We start from the raw sequence: 18,683 nt of genomic DNA, 5'->3' as shown, positions 1-18,683 counted from the left end.
CTTGTTACCACAATCAAAAATTAGCGCCCTAGGTGTTTCTTCATATTTAAATATTTCATCAGTGATAATGAATTATGTGTACCACATTACTGATAAACATTATCATGAATTCTGCTCAAAGAAACACACACCCAGCATCAATGAGCCAGCAAGATTGTGTCTGTTATCAATGTAGTCACCTTAGAACTGAGTACATCAATGTAGTCATCTTAGAACTGAGTATATACATGTAACCCGTTACCTTAGAACTTACTCCAGCATGCTACAGGTTCATAAGATACTCTTGAATTAGCGCCACATAAAGAAGATAACGTTTTTATTGTCATTTCTGGCCGAATTGAGTTTTTGAAATGACCCCACCTTGTTTCTTTATCTCTCCTGCATAGAAGTATGGTCTTTCATTTGATGAAACTTGAATCCCCAACATCCAAAATTGCAGTTGATTTAAGTTTACTATTACAAAATTTGCAGTTGAGGAAAACTATTTTGATATCTGATCCTATGGTAGATTGAGTCCAGCCAACCAACGTCCTCCTTTTAATCAGCTTTCTCAATATGATCAAGATATAAAAAATAAGCCCAACATGTATATGTAGGAATTTATTAATGACAATTATTGCAATGTACAAAGACTTACATAATTTAATACATATTAACAATGTTATAAATTTAGCAATGTACCTGTATATTAATAGTCTGCATTTTTGGTTTAATGCACATCCATTATTTTGAGGATTTCTTGACTTGGGAATACAGCATCCCCCCAGGCCTGAAAACTCTGTCTTTCGATCAAGACATATACAGAAATTGTCAATTTCAAGGTCTGATAAAACTCTCAGTTCCTTGTGACACAAATTTTAATCGACTTTAAAATACTAGTATAAAATTTGGGATTTACATATTGTGTAACCTATTTAAAATCATTATGCAATTATGATGATAAAATTTTTGATTCAACACTTAGTGTACAAGGAAATCATACATGAATAAAAATTCTACTCGGTTTAAAACAAACAACACAAGGTTTTTTTTTTTGGTATCTAGTCCTATAAAAGACATTATATTGAGCATTTTAAACAGCAAGGCAAAGTCCAACCTTTATTCACAAATTATACACTTAAAAATAATGTCTTTGCTAATACAGCTCTAATGGTCAACAGCTCAGTGTGCATAATATTAACCATGACTGAAACACCCCTAACGTGAGGATTACAGTATCAAATTAAAAAAAAACTAATGATTGTAAGAATGATGGAAGATAAAAATGGTCTGCCGTTAATAGAGGATCTGGTGGTTTTAAAACATAATGGAAAAAAGGAACAAAAATTTATGGAATTTATAGAGCATCCAGGTATAGGACACCTTTTTGGGATAAAATTGCAAATACAGTATAACCTGAACATAGGGGATACACAGTGTAACCTGTTTGAGAATGTTAATAACCTCAGCACACACCTTGAATGGGTCATATTGACTAGATGACATTTTCAGTGCTGGATGGTGCTGTTATGCAAACTTAACATATACAACATATAAAGTATATATAATAAATATACATAAGCTGCCAATAACTCAATTACAGCCTGACATAAACCAGAACAAATTGTAGATAGAGAGTCAAGTTCAGTCCCTGGAGTATCAGATAAATGATGTAAATAAGCATGTAAATAGTTGATATGATTAATGTATTGTAACTTCTAAAGCTGATGACTTCTTCAAAGGGAGATAACTGTTCTAACAATACACAGTCTACAGTGACATGCCCGTATGGAGGATAATAAATGATGACCACGACCGACGACTCCGTGAAACTCTTTATCTTCTGGTGGCTGCCTTGATGTTCTACAAAATACACCATCAGTCATTTTAATACACAGGAAATTATATCTCTTAAAAAGACAGACACAATGAAAAGATCTCACTCTCTTTATCCTGATAAAAATATAATGTTAGCCATTTTAATACACAAGAAATCATGTCATAAAAAAAGAAAAACAGCACATTGAAAATGACCTCCCCTTCTCAATTATGTAAATTCAAAGCATGTATACTTTTACAACTGGAAAGAAAACCCAATTACTCAATAACAATGAACACTTGCTTAGAGAAAGGAAAACTTTGTTGTTATCCACTTATGGAAAATGAAATATTTCTTAAAAAAAAAAAAAAAAAAAAAATATATATATATATATAAATAAATAAATAAATATATATATATATATATATATATATATATATATATATATATATATATATATATATATATATATATATATATATCAGGCCTTAATGCTCAAAGCACGAAGAGGACTAGTAAGTAAGTAATATATATATATATATATATATATATATATATATATATATATATATATATATATATATATATATATATATATAGATGATCTCCCACATTTTGTAACTGGATATAATTTTTATCAACTACATGTATTTCAATGATTTTATTAATAAAATTATGAATTCTTCCTCAACCTTCTGTGTTTACAAATGCAAAACATATTTGTTTCCATGACATCACACAAGGTGTATTGATATGAAAAATTATCCAATGACTGAAATTCACAGGGTAAAGGGGTAAACAAGAGGTAAACATGGGATAACCATGAGATCAGATGATTTCTACTGTCTGCCATTATTACGTTTACCGTCTGTTTATTTTTATGATAGCTTCATGGATTATTAAGACAATTAAATTGTTAGTATATAATACATTTAAAATAAATTGAAAATAAATATATGTTAATTAAGACAATTTATCATAAAGCATTTACTTGTCTATACAGACCAAGATCTTAACATTTATTTCTGTATATATATATGTACATATATATAAATACAAGTTAATTGTTAGAGTTTACGGATATAGATGAGAATATAAAACAGATAACTGCTAACAACTCTTATGTTTAGATACCACTATCAATCCCCCTACAGATGATTTGTTTGTAGAACTTTGTATAGGATTAGGTCAAATACAGTAAAACATTGATATCTTATATGGATTGGTGAAAAGATGTTGAAGTTTAAATACGATACTGCCATGAATACGGATTAACTTTGCCTTAAGTACTTCCAATATCTATTTAACTAAATTTAAACACTTGCAGTACAATAAAATCATGAAGGCTGATAAATTTGTATCAATAGGATCCTAAATAGTCTTTTGTTTTACATAACAGTGTTCAGGGGAATATATAAAACAAGTTTCCAACAACAATCAACCTTTTTTTACATAAAGAAAATAAAAGATTCCTTAATGAATCACATTGTTTTGGGATAGAGATGTTGATATGGAACAAAATATATTTGATTGACATTTTTGTTAAAATATTTAAAAAAAAGATTAAGATCTACTCTGTCATATGCCTGGCATTTTGATTTTGACTGCCCAGATATAATTTTCAAAATGCTCCTAAAGAAATCTTGTATTTCAGAAAATCATACTGATAAATTGCAGCCAGTTTTCTATTCAGTAGAGAGAATTAAATACTTGCATACACTAGATGAATAAGTCACTTACACTTGACTGCTTCCATGAAGTGCTACAATGGGATCATTCATTATTTTATTCCAGGTACCCCCCAAAAAACCAAGAAAATTAAATTAATAACACTATGAACAGAACAGTATCTTTAAAATCTTAAACAGTGCAAAACCTGCTGAGTATGCTTTGCCTTTGGAACCTATATCCAAAAAAATTGGTTGATGTTGAAGTAAAACACACCTAATAAAATGATATGCATTACTTACTACACTGTACTACATCAAAAAGGAAGAAAAAAATTACTTTTGAAAATTTTTTGTGCACAAAAAAGCATGAAAATAATGATAAAGAATGGCCATATTCACTATTCCTTTCAGCAGAAAACTACTGTGAGTGAAAATGATAGGATACAGTGTAGAAAAAAATCCTACAAAACAAATCTAATAGGTCCCAAATCCAGAAAACACCAAACTTACCCTAGATACTTGCTAGAATAAATTCATGCCAAATGAACTATAATGAACAGGAACAAAAGTATGTGTTAACAGCCACCCCCCCCCCCCCCCCCCCCACCACCACCACCACCACAGTACCCCTGTATAGATCAGACTGTCACTGGACATACCTTGGTGATGTTGATTCCGGTCAGATTCTCCACCACATGTGGCATCTTCTCCATCAGAGTCAGGACCTCCCCTGACAGCTTGGCGGCTCCCACCTCTCCCTTACCACTGGAAACCATGGTGATCTTCTTAGCACTGCACAGAGGGGCAGAGATTTCAGCAGCAACCTAGTATAGAATAAACACTTAGTAATAATTAGTGCTGCACAGAGGGGCAGAGATTTCAGCAGCAACCTAGTATACAATAGACACACATAAATACTCAGCACTATACCAAGGGCAGAGATTTCAGCAGCCACCTAGTATAGAACAAGAGGCCCAAGGGCCTTAACGGTCACCTGAGTATAATACAACAATTTAGAAGTTAAATACAGCTGATAGATAAAGCTTTGTTGCCCTAAAGCAAGAGAAGTAGGAAGATCAGGATCAACAAAATAATTAGTCTAGTATTCAGTATCAACTCATAAATTAAGTTCTAATCTGTCCCCCACTTAACACTATCACCATGCAGACTATTAACAAACTATTAGTGCTTCTGTACTATTTTTAAACCCATATTAAGACCTCTAGCATTGACCTCTCTTTTGGTCTTTGAAGAACTTTTAATAAGATAAGTTATTTTTGTCTCATTTTTATTTATCTATTACTTACAGGTCTACCTGATTATTAAAACTAAGAAAGTACTTTTTTAATTATACAATAAACATTCTTGCATAATTATCTTATTCTATTAACCTTTCAAATACATTATTTACAGTGATTAATTATCAAAGGTGAATGGAAAAGGGGAATAACTTCTCTCAGTAGAATACAAATTAATAGAGCCCTGCCCTGGACCAGAATGCTTAGGCGAATGGTCCAGATGTTTAAAAATCTGGTAGAAATACGCTTACTCATATCATTTAAACTTTTACTCAGTTTGCTTCCGATATGCCCAGAAGCAGAGAAGAATTTCACAGGTACAATGCATTTTCACTACAGATTCAACAAAGCCTTACCCTAACACCAGAACCCAAGACCAAGGGTCAAGAAATTTACAAATTTGGAAGAGTTACCCTCATCATCATAACTATGGACTTCAAAGAATTAACACTTTTCCACTATATTATCAAAAGCCCCCCCCCCCCCCCCCTTTGTTATGCCAGAACCCCTGACCCTAGGACCACAAGATTTAAAAATTCTGTTTGAAGCTCCCATTTTCATCATAGCTAAGCAATTTATTTATCAGCTCAACACTAAGGAGCAGACAGGATTAATTAATGATTAGTTAATAGAATTAATGCTTTTTCACTATATAATCAATAGAGCCCTCCCCCCCCCCCCCTTTCCTCAAAAACCCCAAAAACTGAGGCCATATATTTAAAAATTTTGGAAGAGGCATCCTTGTCTATCAAAATCATGCACTTAGTTTGTTTAAATAGTCTCCAGTAGCAGAGAAGAAGATTTTCAGAGAATCAATGCATTTTCACTATATAATCAATAGAGCCCCGCCCTAACACCAGAACCCCTGACCCTGGGGCCATGAAATTCACAATTTTTGAAAAGGCATCCTTATGCATCATAACCATGCACTTAGTTTGTTTAAATAGTCTCCAGTAGCAGAGAAGAAGATTTTCAAAGAATCAATGCATTTTCACTATATAATCAATAGAACCCCGCCCTAACACCAGAACCCCTGACCCTTGGGCCATGAAATTCACAATTTTTGAAAAGGCATTCCTTATGCATTATAACCATGCACTTAGTTTGTTTAAATAATACCCATGAGCAGAGAAGAAGATTTTCAAAGAATTAAAGCTTTTTCACTATATAATCTATAGAGCCCCGCCCTAACACCAGAACCCCTGACCCAGGGGCCATGGCTTTCACAATTCTGGAAGAGGCCCACCTCCTCATCATAACTATGTACTTAGTTTATCACCTTAATGCCCAGGAGCAGAGGAGAAGATTTTCAAAGAATTAATGCATTTTCACTATATAGTCAATAGAGCCCTGCCCTAACACCAGAACCCCTGACCCTGGGGCCATGAAATTCACAATTTTGGAAGAGGTACTCTTGCTCATCATAACTATGTACTTAGTTACTTTATTAAATATCCAGAAGCAGAGAAGAAGATTTTCAAAGAATTAATGCATTTTCACTATATAATCAATAGAGCCCCGCCCTAACACCAGAACCCCTGACCCTGGGGCCATGAAATTCACAATTTTTGAAAAGGCACTTTTGCTCATCATAACTATGTACTTAGTTACTTTATTTAATACCCAGGAGCAAAGAAGAAGATTTTCAAAGAATTAATGCATTTTCACTATATAATCTTTAGAGCCCCGCCCTAACACCAAAACCCCTGACCCTGGGGCCATGAATTTCACAATTTTGGAAGAGCACTATTGCTCATCATAACTATGTACTTAGTTCCTTTATTTAATACCCAGGAGCAGAGAAGAAGATTTTCAAAGAATTAATGCATTTTCACTATATAATCAATAGAGCCCCGCCCTTACACCAGAACTCCTGACCCTGGGGCCATGAATTTCACAATTTTGGAAGAGGCACTCTTGCTCATCATAACTATGTACTTAGTAACTTTATTTAATACCCAGGAGCAGAGAAAAAGATTTTCAAAGAAATAATGCACTTTCACTATATGATATATATAGCCCCACCCTGGGGCCATGAATTTCACAATTTTGGTAGAGGGCTCAATGCTTATTACAATGATGCCAACAGTTTGACTGCTTGATGTCCAGGAGTAAAGAAGAAGATTTTTAAAGATTGCATTATTTTTGTGGTTTTAGCCCCACCCCTCAGGCCCCAGGGGGGCAGGGACCATGAAATTCATAATTTTTGTTCCCCTTCACCCATAGATGCTATATACCAAATTTGGTTGAAATTGGTTGAGCGGTTCTAGAGAAGAAGTTAAAAATGTTCAAAAGTTAACGTATGATGGACGACGCATGCCGATGGACGAAAACATATAGCAATACGTCACCTGAGTGACTCAGGTGACCTAATAAACACTTACTAATAATTGGTGCTGCACAAAGGGGCAGATATTTCAGTAGCCACCTAGTATAGAATCCTTAGTGCTGCACAAAGCTGCACAAAGGGGCAGAGATTTCAGCATACATAAATATCAACATTGCAAAGAGAAGAAGAAACTCTACTGTCACCTAACATAGTGTACACACTATGATACTAAACATTGCATAAAGGGATAGAAGCCTCAGCAGTCACCAGTACTGTGTCATTACTGGTACCACTGACTGACAATAAGTGCTACCTAAGGTAGAATTTCAGTATAGTGTTCTTGACTATAAATGTTGTACCTTTAGTCGAGTTTCAGTATAGGTAATAACTGGTACCATAGACTGACAATAAGCCATACCTTTGGTAGAATTTCCAGTATTGGGTAATTACTGTTACCATTAACTGACAAAAAACCATACCTTTGGCAGAGTTTCCAGAATCATGTCAACCATAGCAGCGTCCTGGTAATCCTTCCAGGCGTCCGCCTTCTTAGCCATCTGTTCTGCCTCGGCCTTGGCCTTAGCCTCCACAGCAAAAGCCTCAGCCTCGCCCTTCACCTGAAGAGTACAAATAATCCACTGGATCAGCAATCACATTTACTTAAAACTTCATTTTTATCTGCATGAGAATTAAAACCATTTAACAGCTGATGGACTTTTTCATGCTTATTTTTAGCCCTGACAACATTCTGGCCACACCTACCTTAATGGCTTCTGCTTCAGCTTCTGCCTCTAAGATCACTCTGGTTCTGTCAATAAAATTAAAAGTGGATTCATTTACATGGAAAAATGCCTTTCAAAAAATTAAAAAGAATCCCTTTAACATAAACTAGTTAATTAAACTCCACATTGTGACCCTAGGTATTATGTAACCCTAGGTATTATGTAAACTAAGTTTCTATGAACCTACATCACCTGTTGGCCTCAGCCAGCATCTCGAGCCTCTAATTTAGTTATTGTCCTCATTCAGTTTTCTCTTTACCTTGTACATGTATTCCTTATTTGTAAGTAACTTTCATTTACCAGTTGGGCTATGTTAGTTTCCATACCCTGTTCTTCACATTTACCTGTTGGCCTCGGCAAGCTTCTCTAGTCTGTACTTCTCAGCATCAGCTGGCTTGCGGACTGTGGCCTCTAATTCTCTTTCTCGGCGGGTAATTTCTTGTTCCTGTAGCTGGATTTGTTGAGCCCTTTCAATCACCTTGACCTGCATATCCTCTTCTTTGATTGCTTGTTTGGTCTTAGCAGCCTTGAATAGAACATTTAATGATTGATTATTTACATGAACACACCTGCAATTTATAGGTAAAGCAGATGTTAAAAGTTCTAAATTACATAATCTTATCAACCAGCACATATGAAAGTCAAAATAAGCTATTGGCACACATAAATGTAATTCACCGATGAGTTACCAGCTAATAGGTAAGGACAAGTATGCTGTCCAGCTTAGATAAGATGCTATCAATGTTTCTTATTCATATGAACTAACCTGGAGTTCATAGGCTAGATCAGATTGGGCTTTCTTGGTCTGAATCTCCATGTCATAGGCAGCATTCTTCAATTCGAAATCTCTCTGTGACTTTGCAATGTCAATATCTGTAGTATACCTGGCAGCCATTCTCTTCTCTTCAGCATTGGCTTCCTGTGTACACAAATACAAAAACATTTTTGAATTTATTTTTTTATTTGAAGGGCTGGATGATTAACAAGAAACTTAGGGGTCTTAACAGTAACCTGAGTTTTATAAAATAACTTGGTATTTAGAACAAGAGGCCCAAGGGCCTTAACGGTTACCTGAGTATAATACAACAATTTAGAGGATCCATAGAGTATAAAATGAACTGAAAAGTGAAGCTTTGTTGCCCAAAAGCAAGAAAAATAGGGTGATCATGATCAACAAAATAATTAGTCTAGTATTCATTAACAGTTCATAAATTAGGTTCTAATCTGTTCCCCATTTATCACTATCACCATACAGTATAATTATTAACAAACTATCAGTGCTTCTGTACTATTTTAATTCCTTGTTGACATCTCTTACATTGGCCTCTCTTGGTCTTTGATGAAATTTAAAAAGACAAGTTATTTTTGTCTCATTTTTATTTATCTATTACAAGTCTTCCTGATCATTAAAACTATGAAAGTACTTTTTTTATTATACAATAAAAATTCTTGCATAATTCTCTTATTCTATTAACCTTTCAAGTACATTATTTACAGTGATTAATTATCAAAAGTAAATGGCAAAGGGGAATAACTCCTCTCAGTAGAATACAAATTAATAGATCCCTGGCAAGGACCAGAACACTTGACCAAATGGTCCAGATATTCAAAAATCTGGTAAAAATACTATTCCTTATTAAAACTTTTACTCTTTTTGCCTCTGATATGCCCAGGTGCAGAGAAGATTTTTTAAAGAAATAATGCTTTTTTATTACAGATTTACTATATTATCAATAGAGCCCCCTCCCCCCCTCCACAACAAGAAACATTAGAGCCTCTCACCCTGGGACCAGAAGTTTGCTCATCATAAGTAATCACTTTGTTTATCTGCTTAACACTAAGAGCAGACAGGGTTATTTAATAGAATTAATGCATTTTCACTATATCATCAAGAGCCCCACCCTTACACCAGCACATCAGACCCAGGGATCACGCAATTCACTACTATGGAAGAAGCACTCTTGCTCATCATAACTATACAGTTAGCTTCTTTGCTTTTTAACCAGGAGCAGAAAAGAATACTTTCAAAGAAATTTTGCTTTTTCACAGTATAATCAATAGAGCCCCCCCCCTTTTCTTCAGAACCCTTGACCCTGGGGCCATGAAATTCAAAATTTTGGAAGAGGCATACTTGCGTATCATAACAATGTACTTAATTTGTTTAAATAAAACCCAGGGGCAGAGAAGAAGATTTTCAAAGAAATAATTCACCTTCACTATAGGATCTATATAGCCCCACCCTAACACAAGAACCCCTGATCCTTGGGCCATGAATTTCACAATTTTGGAAGAGTCACTCTTGCTTATCATAACTATGTATTTAATTTGTTTAAATAATACCCAGGAGTAGAGAAGAAGATTTTCAAAGAAATAATGCACTTTCACTATATGATCTATATAGCCCCACCCTAGCACCAGAACCCCTGACCCTGGGGCTATGAATTTCACAATTTTGGAAGAGTCACTCTTGCTTATCATAACTATGTATTCAAATTTTTTCAATAACACCCAAGAGTAGAGAAGAAGATTTTCAAAGAAATAATGCACTTTCACTATATGATCTATATAGCCCCGCCCTAGCACCAGAACCCCTGACCCTGGGGGCCATGAATTTCACAATTTTGGTAGAGGGCTCAATGCTTATTACAGTCATGCCAACAGTTTGACTGCTTGATGTCCAGGAGTAAAGAAGAAGATTTTTAAAGATTGCATTAATTTTGGTGGTTTTAGCCCCACCCCTCAGGCCCCAGGGGGGCAGGGACCATGAAATTCATAATTTTTGTTCCCTTCCACCCATAGATGCTATATACCAAATTTGGTTGAAATTGGCTGAGCGGTTCTAGAGAAGAAGTTAAAAATGTTCAAAAGTTAACGCACGATGGACGACGCACGCCGATGGACGAAAACGGATAGCAATAAGTCACCTGAGTGACTCAGGTGACCTAAAAATATTCTGCATTTTATTTCTATATACTCTTTAAATCCTATATATGGCTTCATCAAATCCTAAAGGTAATCATTTGAAAAAAAAAAAAAAAAATTACAAAAGAATGCTTGTACTGTCACTGCCAAATGACAGTTTGGACATTCTATAGATCCCATGAAGAATTTTTTAAAAAGTTCCTTTGGTGGGATTATCCCTATCATTGGAAAAGGGGGTGGGGGCTTAGGGGTCTAAGATTGAAAAATTTTGAATTTAAATTATATGAGGATGCCTGTAATGAAATGGACAACATGAAGAAATTAATGTAATAGAGACTACAACCCTGTCGTTCTACCTATCCTGATTCCCGCCTCCATGCAAGCCTCAGTTAAGACACTGCTCCTTCTACCTACCCTGATACCCGCCTCCATGCAAGCATCAGTTAAGACACTGCTCCTTCTACCTACCCTGATACCCGCCTCCACATGAGCCTCAGTTAAGACACTGCTCATTCTACCTACCCTGATTCCGGCCTCCATGCAAGCCTCAGTTAAGACACTGCTCCTTCTACCTACCCTGATTCCGGCCTCCATGCAAGCCTCAGTTAAGACACTGCTCCTTCTACCTACCCTGATACCGGCCTCCATGCAAGCCTCAGTTAAGACACTGCTCCTTTCTACCTACCCTGATACCCGCCTCCATGCGAGCCTCAGTTAAGACACTGCTCCTTCTACCTACCCTGATACCCGCCTCCATGCGAGCCTCAGTTAAGACACTGCTCCTTCTACCTACCCTGATTCCGGCCTCCATGCGAGCCTCAGTTAAGACCCTGCTCCTTCTTCCTACCTAGATTCCAGCCTCCATGCGAGCCTCAATTAGGACCCTGGTCCTTCTACCTACCCATGTGAGCCTCAGTTAAGACCCTGCTCCTTCTACCTACTCATGCAAGCCTCAGTTAAGACCCTGCTCCTCCTACCTACCCAGATTCCAGCCTCCATGCGAGCCTCAATTAGGACCCTGGTCCTTCTACCTTCCCATGTGAGCCTCAGTCAGGACCCTGCTCCTTCTACCTACCCTGATACCCGCCTCCATGTGAGCCTCATATGAGACCTTGCTCCTTCTACCTACCCTGATTTCGGCCTCCATGCGAGCCTCAGTTAAGACCCTGCACCTTATCTTGATTCCAGCCTCCATGTGAGCCTCAGTTAAGACCCTGCTCCTTCTACCTACCCTGATTCACAGGCACTTGGGGTATGGACTCCCCCCCCCCTCCCCTTTTCTTTTTTTTTCTTTTTAAATCTGGGGTCGAGTCACCTTTTCCCTATTTTTGTATTCTAATACGCACTATATGTTATCAATAATGTAACTCGTTTGTCTCTATATACTGTTTTAAATATGCTGTTTTAGACTGATACATAAAAAGAGAGAAGGCTTGCAACTCTTTTCTTGTCGTATGCCTCACCTCGCTCAAACTTCGCCTGATTATTTATCTAAAGCATAAGAACACATGGAATATGCATACATCAATAAATTTGTTACACATTCTTCTTCCCTTTTATATTTCCATTTAATTTTTATGTGCCTCCGATTTGTAAATATTTCGATTAAATTACCCGCATCTAGGGTAAATTTTGTTGATGTGCACTAGCTGGGATGGAAGTGCAATAACGGTAACTCTAACTTTACAAATGTTCTGCATTAAATAAAAACTCCAGGTTTCGTAATAAAAATATCGTGAAATTTGGTTGTCTAGGTCATATGTTAATTGTTAATCTTCATCCACCAGAATCAGCTTGTTAGAGTTATCTTGTTATACACAGAACTTACCGTTACAAGTAATATGAATAGAAAATTCGGGATTTTTCCCTCTCGCATTTACAATCTCCCTTTCAGAGTTGTCGTTCGTTCCTCTCTCATACACCTCTGCAATGGGCTCGCGTCAAGATTTTTGACATAAGGTATAAAACATTATATTCCAAGGAACATTTCAAATTTAACTAATATTTCTAGATCTACTTAGTAAATATATACCTTATGAGACAAACATAAGTACAGGAATTTAATTATAATGAATAAAAACAAACGCACTATTTCCTGTGCTTAACACTGCGATATACGCGAGCCAACGAAAGAGGTGAATGTATGAACTGACGGTAGAGAGTGACGCATTTAATGTTGCGAATGACATTACACATAATGATGACGCCCGAAAATACCGGGCACTTCCATCCCAGCTAGTGCACATCAACAAAATTTACCCTAGATGCGGGTAATTTAATCGAAATATTTACAAATCGGAGGCACATAAAAATTAAATGGAAATATAATAGGGAAGAAGAATGTGTAACATATTTATTGATTTATGCATATTCCATGTGTTCTTATGCTTTAGATAAATAATCAGGCGAAGTTTGAGCGAGGTGAGGCATACGATGAGAAAAGAGTTGCAAGCCTTCTCTCTTTTTATGTATCAGTCGAAAACGGCATATTTAAAAACAGCATATAGAGACAACTGAGTTACATTATTGATAACATATAGTGCATATTAGAATACAAAAATAGGAAAAAGGTGACTCGACCCCAGATTTAAAAAGGAAAGGGGGGGGGGGTTCCATACTCCAAGTGCCTGTGCCCTGATTCTGGCTCCATGCGAGCCTCAGTTAAGACCCTGCTCCTTCTACCTACCCTGATTCCGGCCTCCATGCGAGCCTCTGCCTCTCCCATTCTTGCGTCCCTCTTGACTGTAGCTGTCTGTGCCATACCCAAGTACTTCAGGTAACCCTGCAAACAGAAACAGGCAAATCTGTACTTCTACACATTATGTTTCAATTATAATGATCAACTTACATAATCAACTTTGTATCATAAAGAGAATGATTGTTTGCTACAAGTAAATTTCATTTTTTTTCTTTTTTTTATAGAAAGAGAAAGAGAGAACCCCAAAAGTTTTTCTTCTTGGTTAACAATAAGTGTTTTTTCCCCTCCTTTTTCTTTGTTTTTGATTAATAAAAAGTCCAACCATACACAATCTCTCAGGATAAACTAAAGAACCATGCAGTGATACACACTGGTACAAATTCTTCTAACATGTGCACACAAAAACAAAATTACGCAATTCCTAGGGATGCCCTACAAGGTCAAACAACAGAAGAGACAGAACAGGGGTGTGGGATTATGTTTCATTCTCTACAAGCAAACAAGGATTAACCTTAGAAATTATCAGTATTTTTCATTATTACCACTTTTTTCCCCAGAATATGATCATATCAAAAGGTATATTCTATAAAACAAAGTATAATTTTCAATGAAAAACTTGGAACTGAGTATACCATAACAAATGGCAAACATGCTACATTGCCTTCATCAGAGTGTACCATAACAAATGGTAAACATTGTATACTGCCTTCATCAGAGTGTACCATAACAAATGGTAAACATTGTATACTGCCTTCATCAGAGTGTACAAATACAAATGGTAAACATTGTATACTGCCTTCATCAGAGTGTACGAATACAAATGGTAAACATTGTATACTGCCTTCATCAGAGTGTACCATAACAAATGGTAAACATTGTATACTGCCTTCATCAGAGTGTACCATAACAAATGGCAAACATGCTACATTGCCTTCATCAGAGTGTACCATAACAAATGGTAAACATTGTATACTGCCTTCATCAGAGTGTACCATAACAAATGGTAAACATTGTATACTGCCTTCATCAGAGTGTACCATAACAAATGGCAAACATGCTACATTGCCTTCATCAGAGTGTACCATAACAAATGTTAAACATTGTATACTGCCTTCATCAGAGTATACAATAACAATTTCAAACAGGGTTTGCTGCCTTCATCAGTGTACCATAACCAATGGCAAACTGGGTATACTGCCTTCATCAGAATGTACCATAACAAATGGCAAACAAGGTAAAATGCCTTCATCAGAGTGTACCATAGCAAATTTCAAACATGGTATACTTCTTTCATCAGAGTGTAACAAATAGCAAACATAGCATACCACTTTCATCAGAGCATACAATAACACATGGCAAACATGGTATACTTCTTAACCCTTTCAATGCAAATTAAGTGTTCATACCTAATGCTTGCCCTCATCTAAACACAAGTTAAGATCATAGAATTTGTAAAACAGTTTGTAAAGGTTCTACTTTTGATTAAACACATACCGCAGTATTTATCATGAAGTTTTCCTATCCAGCCAGCCTTATTTCTGCATTCTCCCCAAATTTTTACTTTTATAACTTTTTTGAAATACAATAGAAAATGTGAAAGAATTTTTAAGAGGGTACCAAATACCAGTAAGTGTAAATTTTCAAAATTTTCAACAATTAAAATTTCTAGTACATTGATCCTGATGTTTAACAATTGCAGCTTTGTTTTTGAAGAAAATTAGATTTTTAAAAATTTTTGTAACTCTTTATATCCCCTGCTGTGGCTAAGCCTAGCCAAAATTTGAACCAATTAGAATCTTCACTACATGAGAATGCTTGCAATTTAAAGGGCTTACTGTGGTCTCAGACAGACTGACAAACAAATGTTCACCCAGTGCTAGAAAAACAAATATTAAATAACCCTGGCTCAGGTGAGCCGAAAATCTAAACATCTCTTACTGCTCTCAAATATTAGTAATATTATTAAAAGAGAGATGTCTGATGAGACTATAGCTCTACTGGTTTGTACTTATAACAAAGGAAGAGAAAAAGCAGCTCTTCGACTTGCAACTGCTACACTTAATAAAACAGAGTTATGATCCAGGCTTTAGTATCTCTACGTGGCAAGTTTAACTGAAAGCAGATCTAAGCATAGGAGTAGTGTTTGCAGATAATTTCACTGATTTTCATTATGAATAACCATGGCAACACCATTCATGAACATTAAAAACAATATGTAAAATTATGTATCTTAGTGTAGTCTACTTGTATACCATATTTTAATAAATCAGGGCAAAACTGTAGGTGGAGTAGCGTTAAATTTCTTAGAAATTTCTACTTCAAGTAGCCATGGCCACAATGTTTGTCCAAATCAAATAGAAAAACTTTGAACATGGTTCAAGATTTCCATTTTAACAATTTAATTAATTTTATGAGAACTTTCAGCAATATGTCTTTGAAATTCAACAATTAATGAGAAGTCTTATCAGTACGCGCTGGTGAAGAACATGAATAATGTGTCTTAGTGACATCTACTCAAGTATCAAGTTATACTGAAATGGGACAAAAAATGTTTAATTAAGTAGACCAGTAGAGCTAAAAAAGGAAGAAGAATTTAGCAAACAACAACCATGCATATAAAATGATTTCTTTACTGCAAATGGTTCCGTCTGATAGAAAAATAAAATTTTAACATTACCCAATAGTAACAAAATATACGATAAATGATCTATCACTTCATAGATTGTGAATTATCATAATGTAAGAGAACTGCAAAAAATAAAAACTTTGTACATTCTAAAACAACAGAAGAACATTTTGTATTATAATATATTTGGAATTTGATTTACAAAAATAATAGCTGCCTAAGTACACCTTTACAGTTTGCACCTTCATATATTAGTGTTTATAAGAAGGGTGTCAATATTCTCTACTTCAGCCCCTGTTTTCAAAGGAACTGCCAATATATAAAGCTGTATGACTATCAACATATAATGCCATATAATAGGTCAAAAAAATTCTTAGAGAACTGAACTTTTTTCACATGTCAATAAACCATATCTGCAAAACCAATCAAGGAATGCTGGGAAATTCTAAATAACAAAAAATATACCACAAATTATGCCCACTGAACATGTTAACATGAAAATCCATTCACTAACCAATCAAGCTTAATAATAGGCTACATAAAGGATTCTAGATCTAAATGAAAAACAAAAGATATAAACAATGAAAATCAAGAAGTCTCCAATAACAACAGAACATTCCAGTCATAGTTACATGGTCCGATTCCTGTGGTCCACAGAAGCGTTAAGTGACAGCCCACCACAATCAGTGTAAAGACTCTCATATTACAAATATTTAGTCAAAAATGAATGAAACTTGATAGAATGATTGTCAAGACCTACCCTGTCATCACGGATGTCCTTGAGGGTGTAACTGACCACACAGATTCCCATGTTGACCAGATCAGAGGACGCCACTTCAAACACAGCCTTAGAGAACTTCTTACGATCCTTGTAAATTTCCTGAAGTTCATAAAATAACTTCTGTGAATTATGAAAACTATTAACAATAAAAAAACAACTATTCCTATATAATTCTACAAAAAAATTTAGACTTTCTTTGTGTCCCTATCTCGATCCCTCATACTTGGGGTCAAAGATTGGACAATCCTAAATGACCATGCTTATATCCCTTTAGTAGACGGTAAGACCAATCCTAATCCTATGGATCAGAATACATTGTATGAAGAAATCTGAATCTTCAATATCAATAAGCAAGTTTCCACATATATGTTTTGTCATTTCTAGTTCAGTGGCTCCTGAAAAGATTTTTAAATGATTCAGCAGGGCTTTCAATAATTTTGAAGTGGTGAATTTATCCATTTGAAGAGGCTGTTTTAGAATTATTTCCAGTATTTTATTTTGCCAATTATGAAATCTGATGCAGCAAATTACGATCATTGAAAAGGTGATAAATTGCCTCCAGTCGCCCGTTATTGAAAGCTGAAAGCTCTGATCCCATCCTAATTTTTACATTTTCTTCATTCTCACCCATTGAAAAGGAGCATAGTCCTTCATTTGTACAAAGGATTTTTTTTGCACATTTGGTTGACATTATCTAAGTGGTTGTACAGGAAAAGTCGAAAATGTGAAAAATTAAATGACAAAGTCAAACTAAAACACATACTACCAAAAGGCAACCCATGTCACTGAGCTGACCTCATAATCCTATAAAGTGTCACTTTTTGATGTCAATTGATGTCTTAACCTTACCCATTCTCTATAAGTAACTTTACCTCTACTGTCATATTTCCCATGATGGCTCTCTGATGACCTTCAAGGGTTTCCAAGGCCACTCTCTCTATGTCACGCTCTGTTTTACCCAAAAACAGTTCACAGGCAGATTCCAGCATTTCTTTGGATGAGCCTTGGATTTTTACCTGTGTTAAATTTCGATACTGAATAATTCTAACATAGTAAATAATTAGAATTTAGTAACATAACATACTTATCAAACTTACTTTTCTAATCTAATGATAAAAAAAAAAAAAACCATGATGGAAATAGGAGCATACTAAAATCACTAAAAAGAGACCAACTAAACACAAAGTAGGTTCCCAAGTAATTCCAAACAAAGGCAAGCAAAGTATTTTCTTTCCATAAATTTTACTTTCATTTTCATTACAGAATGTCATATAAACCTCTGATTTTGCTGTAATTATACACTTAGAGTAAATTCCCAACCAAAAATTTAATGTCTGAATTTATATGATGAACAAAAGGCCAATGAACCAAATTTTACTTTCATGTAGGTAAGTCTTGATGTGGCTCAAACTGAGCCAAAAGTTTTGAAGCTTTCAACATCTGTCTAAATAAATTCTAGGGTGATATGTATAGTTCAGCAAATCATGGTCTTTTTTCCCTTTGATAGTCTGTATATTCTTAAACTTAAGTCTGAAGTAAAAGTTCAATCAGCTATAGCTTCAGATTCAATAGCCTAATTATTGTAATGGGTTTCAGAGGTAATCTTCAACATTTGAATACTGTATACAGGGAAATTTTATTTTTGCCTTTTTCACCCTACTCAGAAGTGGGCGAATTTCAACGGGATGAATTCAAAGAACACAGTATAATTTCTTAAACAGAATTGTGACTGGGCGAATTTAAAAGGGGCAAAATTGTTTGCAAGTTTGAAAGGGTGAA

The 18,683-nt window shown here is 35.4% G+C and overlaps 1 protein-coding gene and 1 pseudogene across 3 annotated transcripts in view; one reads left to right on the top strand and one right to left on the bottom strand.

Annotated features, from left to right (window-relative positions):
- Nucleotides 1–585: 585 nt before the first annotated feature.
- Nucleotides 586–18,683, bottom strand: part of LOC133172919 (flotillin-1-like) — a 21,817-nt gene continuing 3,719 nt past the window's right edge. The window contains exons 4-13 of one of the 3 annotated variants that reach the window (XM_061307764.1): nucleotides 17,777–17,920; nucleotides 16,884–17,003; nucleotides 16,131–16,145; nucleotides 13,486–13,581; nucleotides 8,644–8,796; nucleotides 8,222–8,403; nucleotides 7,858–7,903; nucleotides 7,575–7,712; nucleotides 4,128–4,292; nucleotides 586–1,842 (exon numbers count right to left, since the gene is read on the bottom strand). In XM_061307764.1, coding sequence (XP_061163748.1) covers nucleotides 1,816–1,842; nucleotides 4,128–4,292; nucleotides 7,575–7,712; nucleotides 7,858–7,903; nucleotides 8,222–8,403; nucleotides 8,644–8,796; nucleotides 13,486–13,581; nucleotides 16,131–16,145; nucleotides 16,884–17,003; nucleotides 17,777–17,920 — 1,086 coding nt within the window. In that variant the 3' untranslated portion in view covers nucleotides 586–1,815. Of the gene's footprint in view, nucleotides 1,843–4,127; nucleotides 4,359–7,574; nucleotides 7,713–7,857; nucleotides 7,904–8,221; nucleotides 8,404–8,643; nucleotides 8,797–13,485; nucleotides 13,582–16,130; nucleotides 16,146–16,883; nucleotides 17,004–17,776; nucleotides 17,921–18,683 lie in introns of those variants that run through there. The other 2 variants (XM_061307765.1, XM_061307768.1) reach the window with 2 other exon arrangements.
- Nucleotides 14,921–18,683, top strand: part of LOC133172920 (myb/SANT-like DNA-binding domain-containing protein 3) — a 26,456-nt pseudogene continuing 22,693 nt past the window's right edge.

This window comes from Saccostrea echinata, unplaced genomic scaffold (assembly GCF_033153115.1).
Source record: "Saccostrea echinata isolate AGI-Se365-2 ecotype Australia unplaced genomic scaffold, CSIRO_AGI_Sech_v1 ptg000056l, whole genome shotgun sequence".
NCBI classification, from domain to species: domain Eukaryota; kingdom Metazoa; phylum Mollusca; class Bivalvia; order Ostreida; family Ostreidae; genus Saccostrea; species Saccostrea echinata.
The sequence above is the reverse complement of the archived record's forward strand: the minus strand, read 5'-3'. Positions and strand labels throughout refer to the sequence as shown.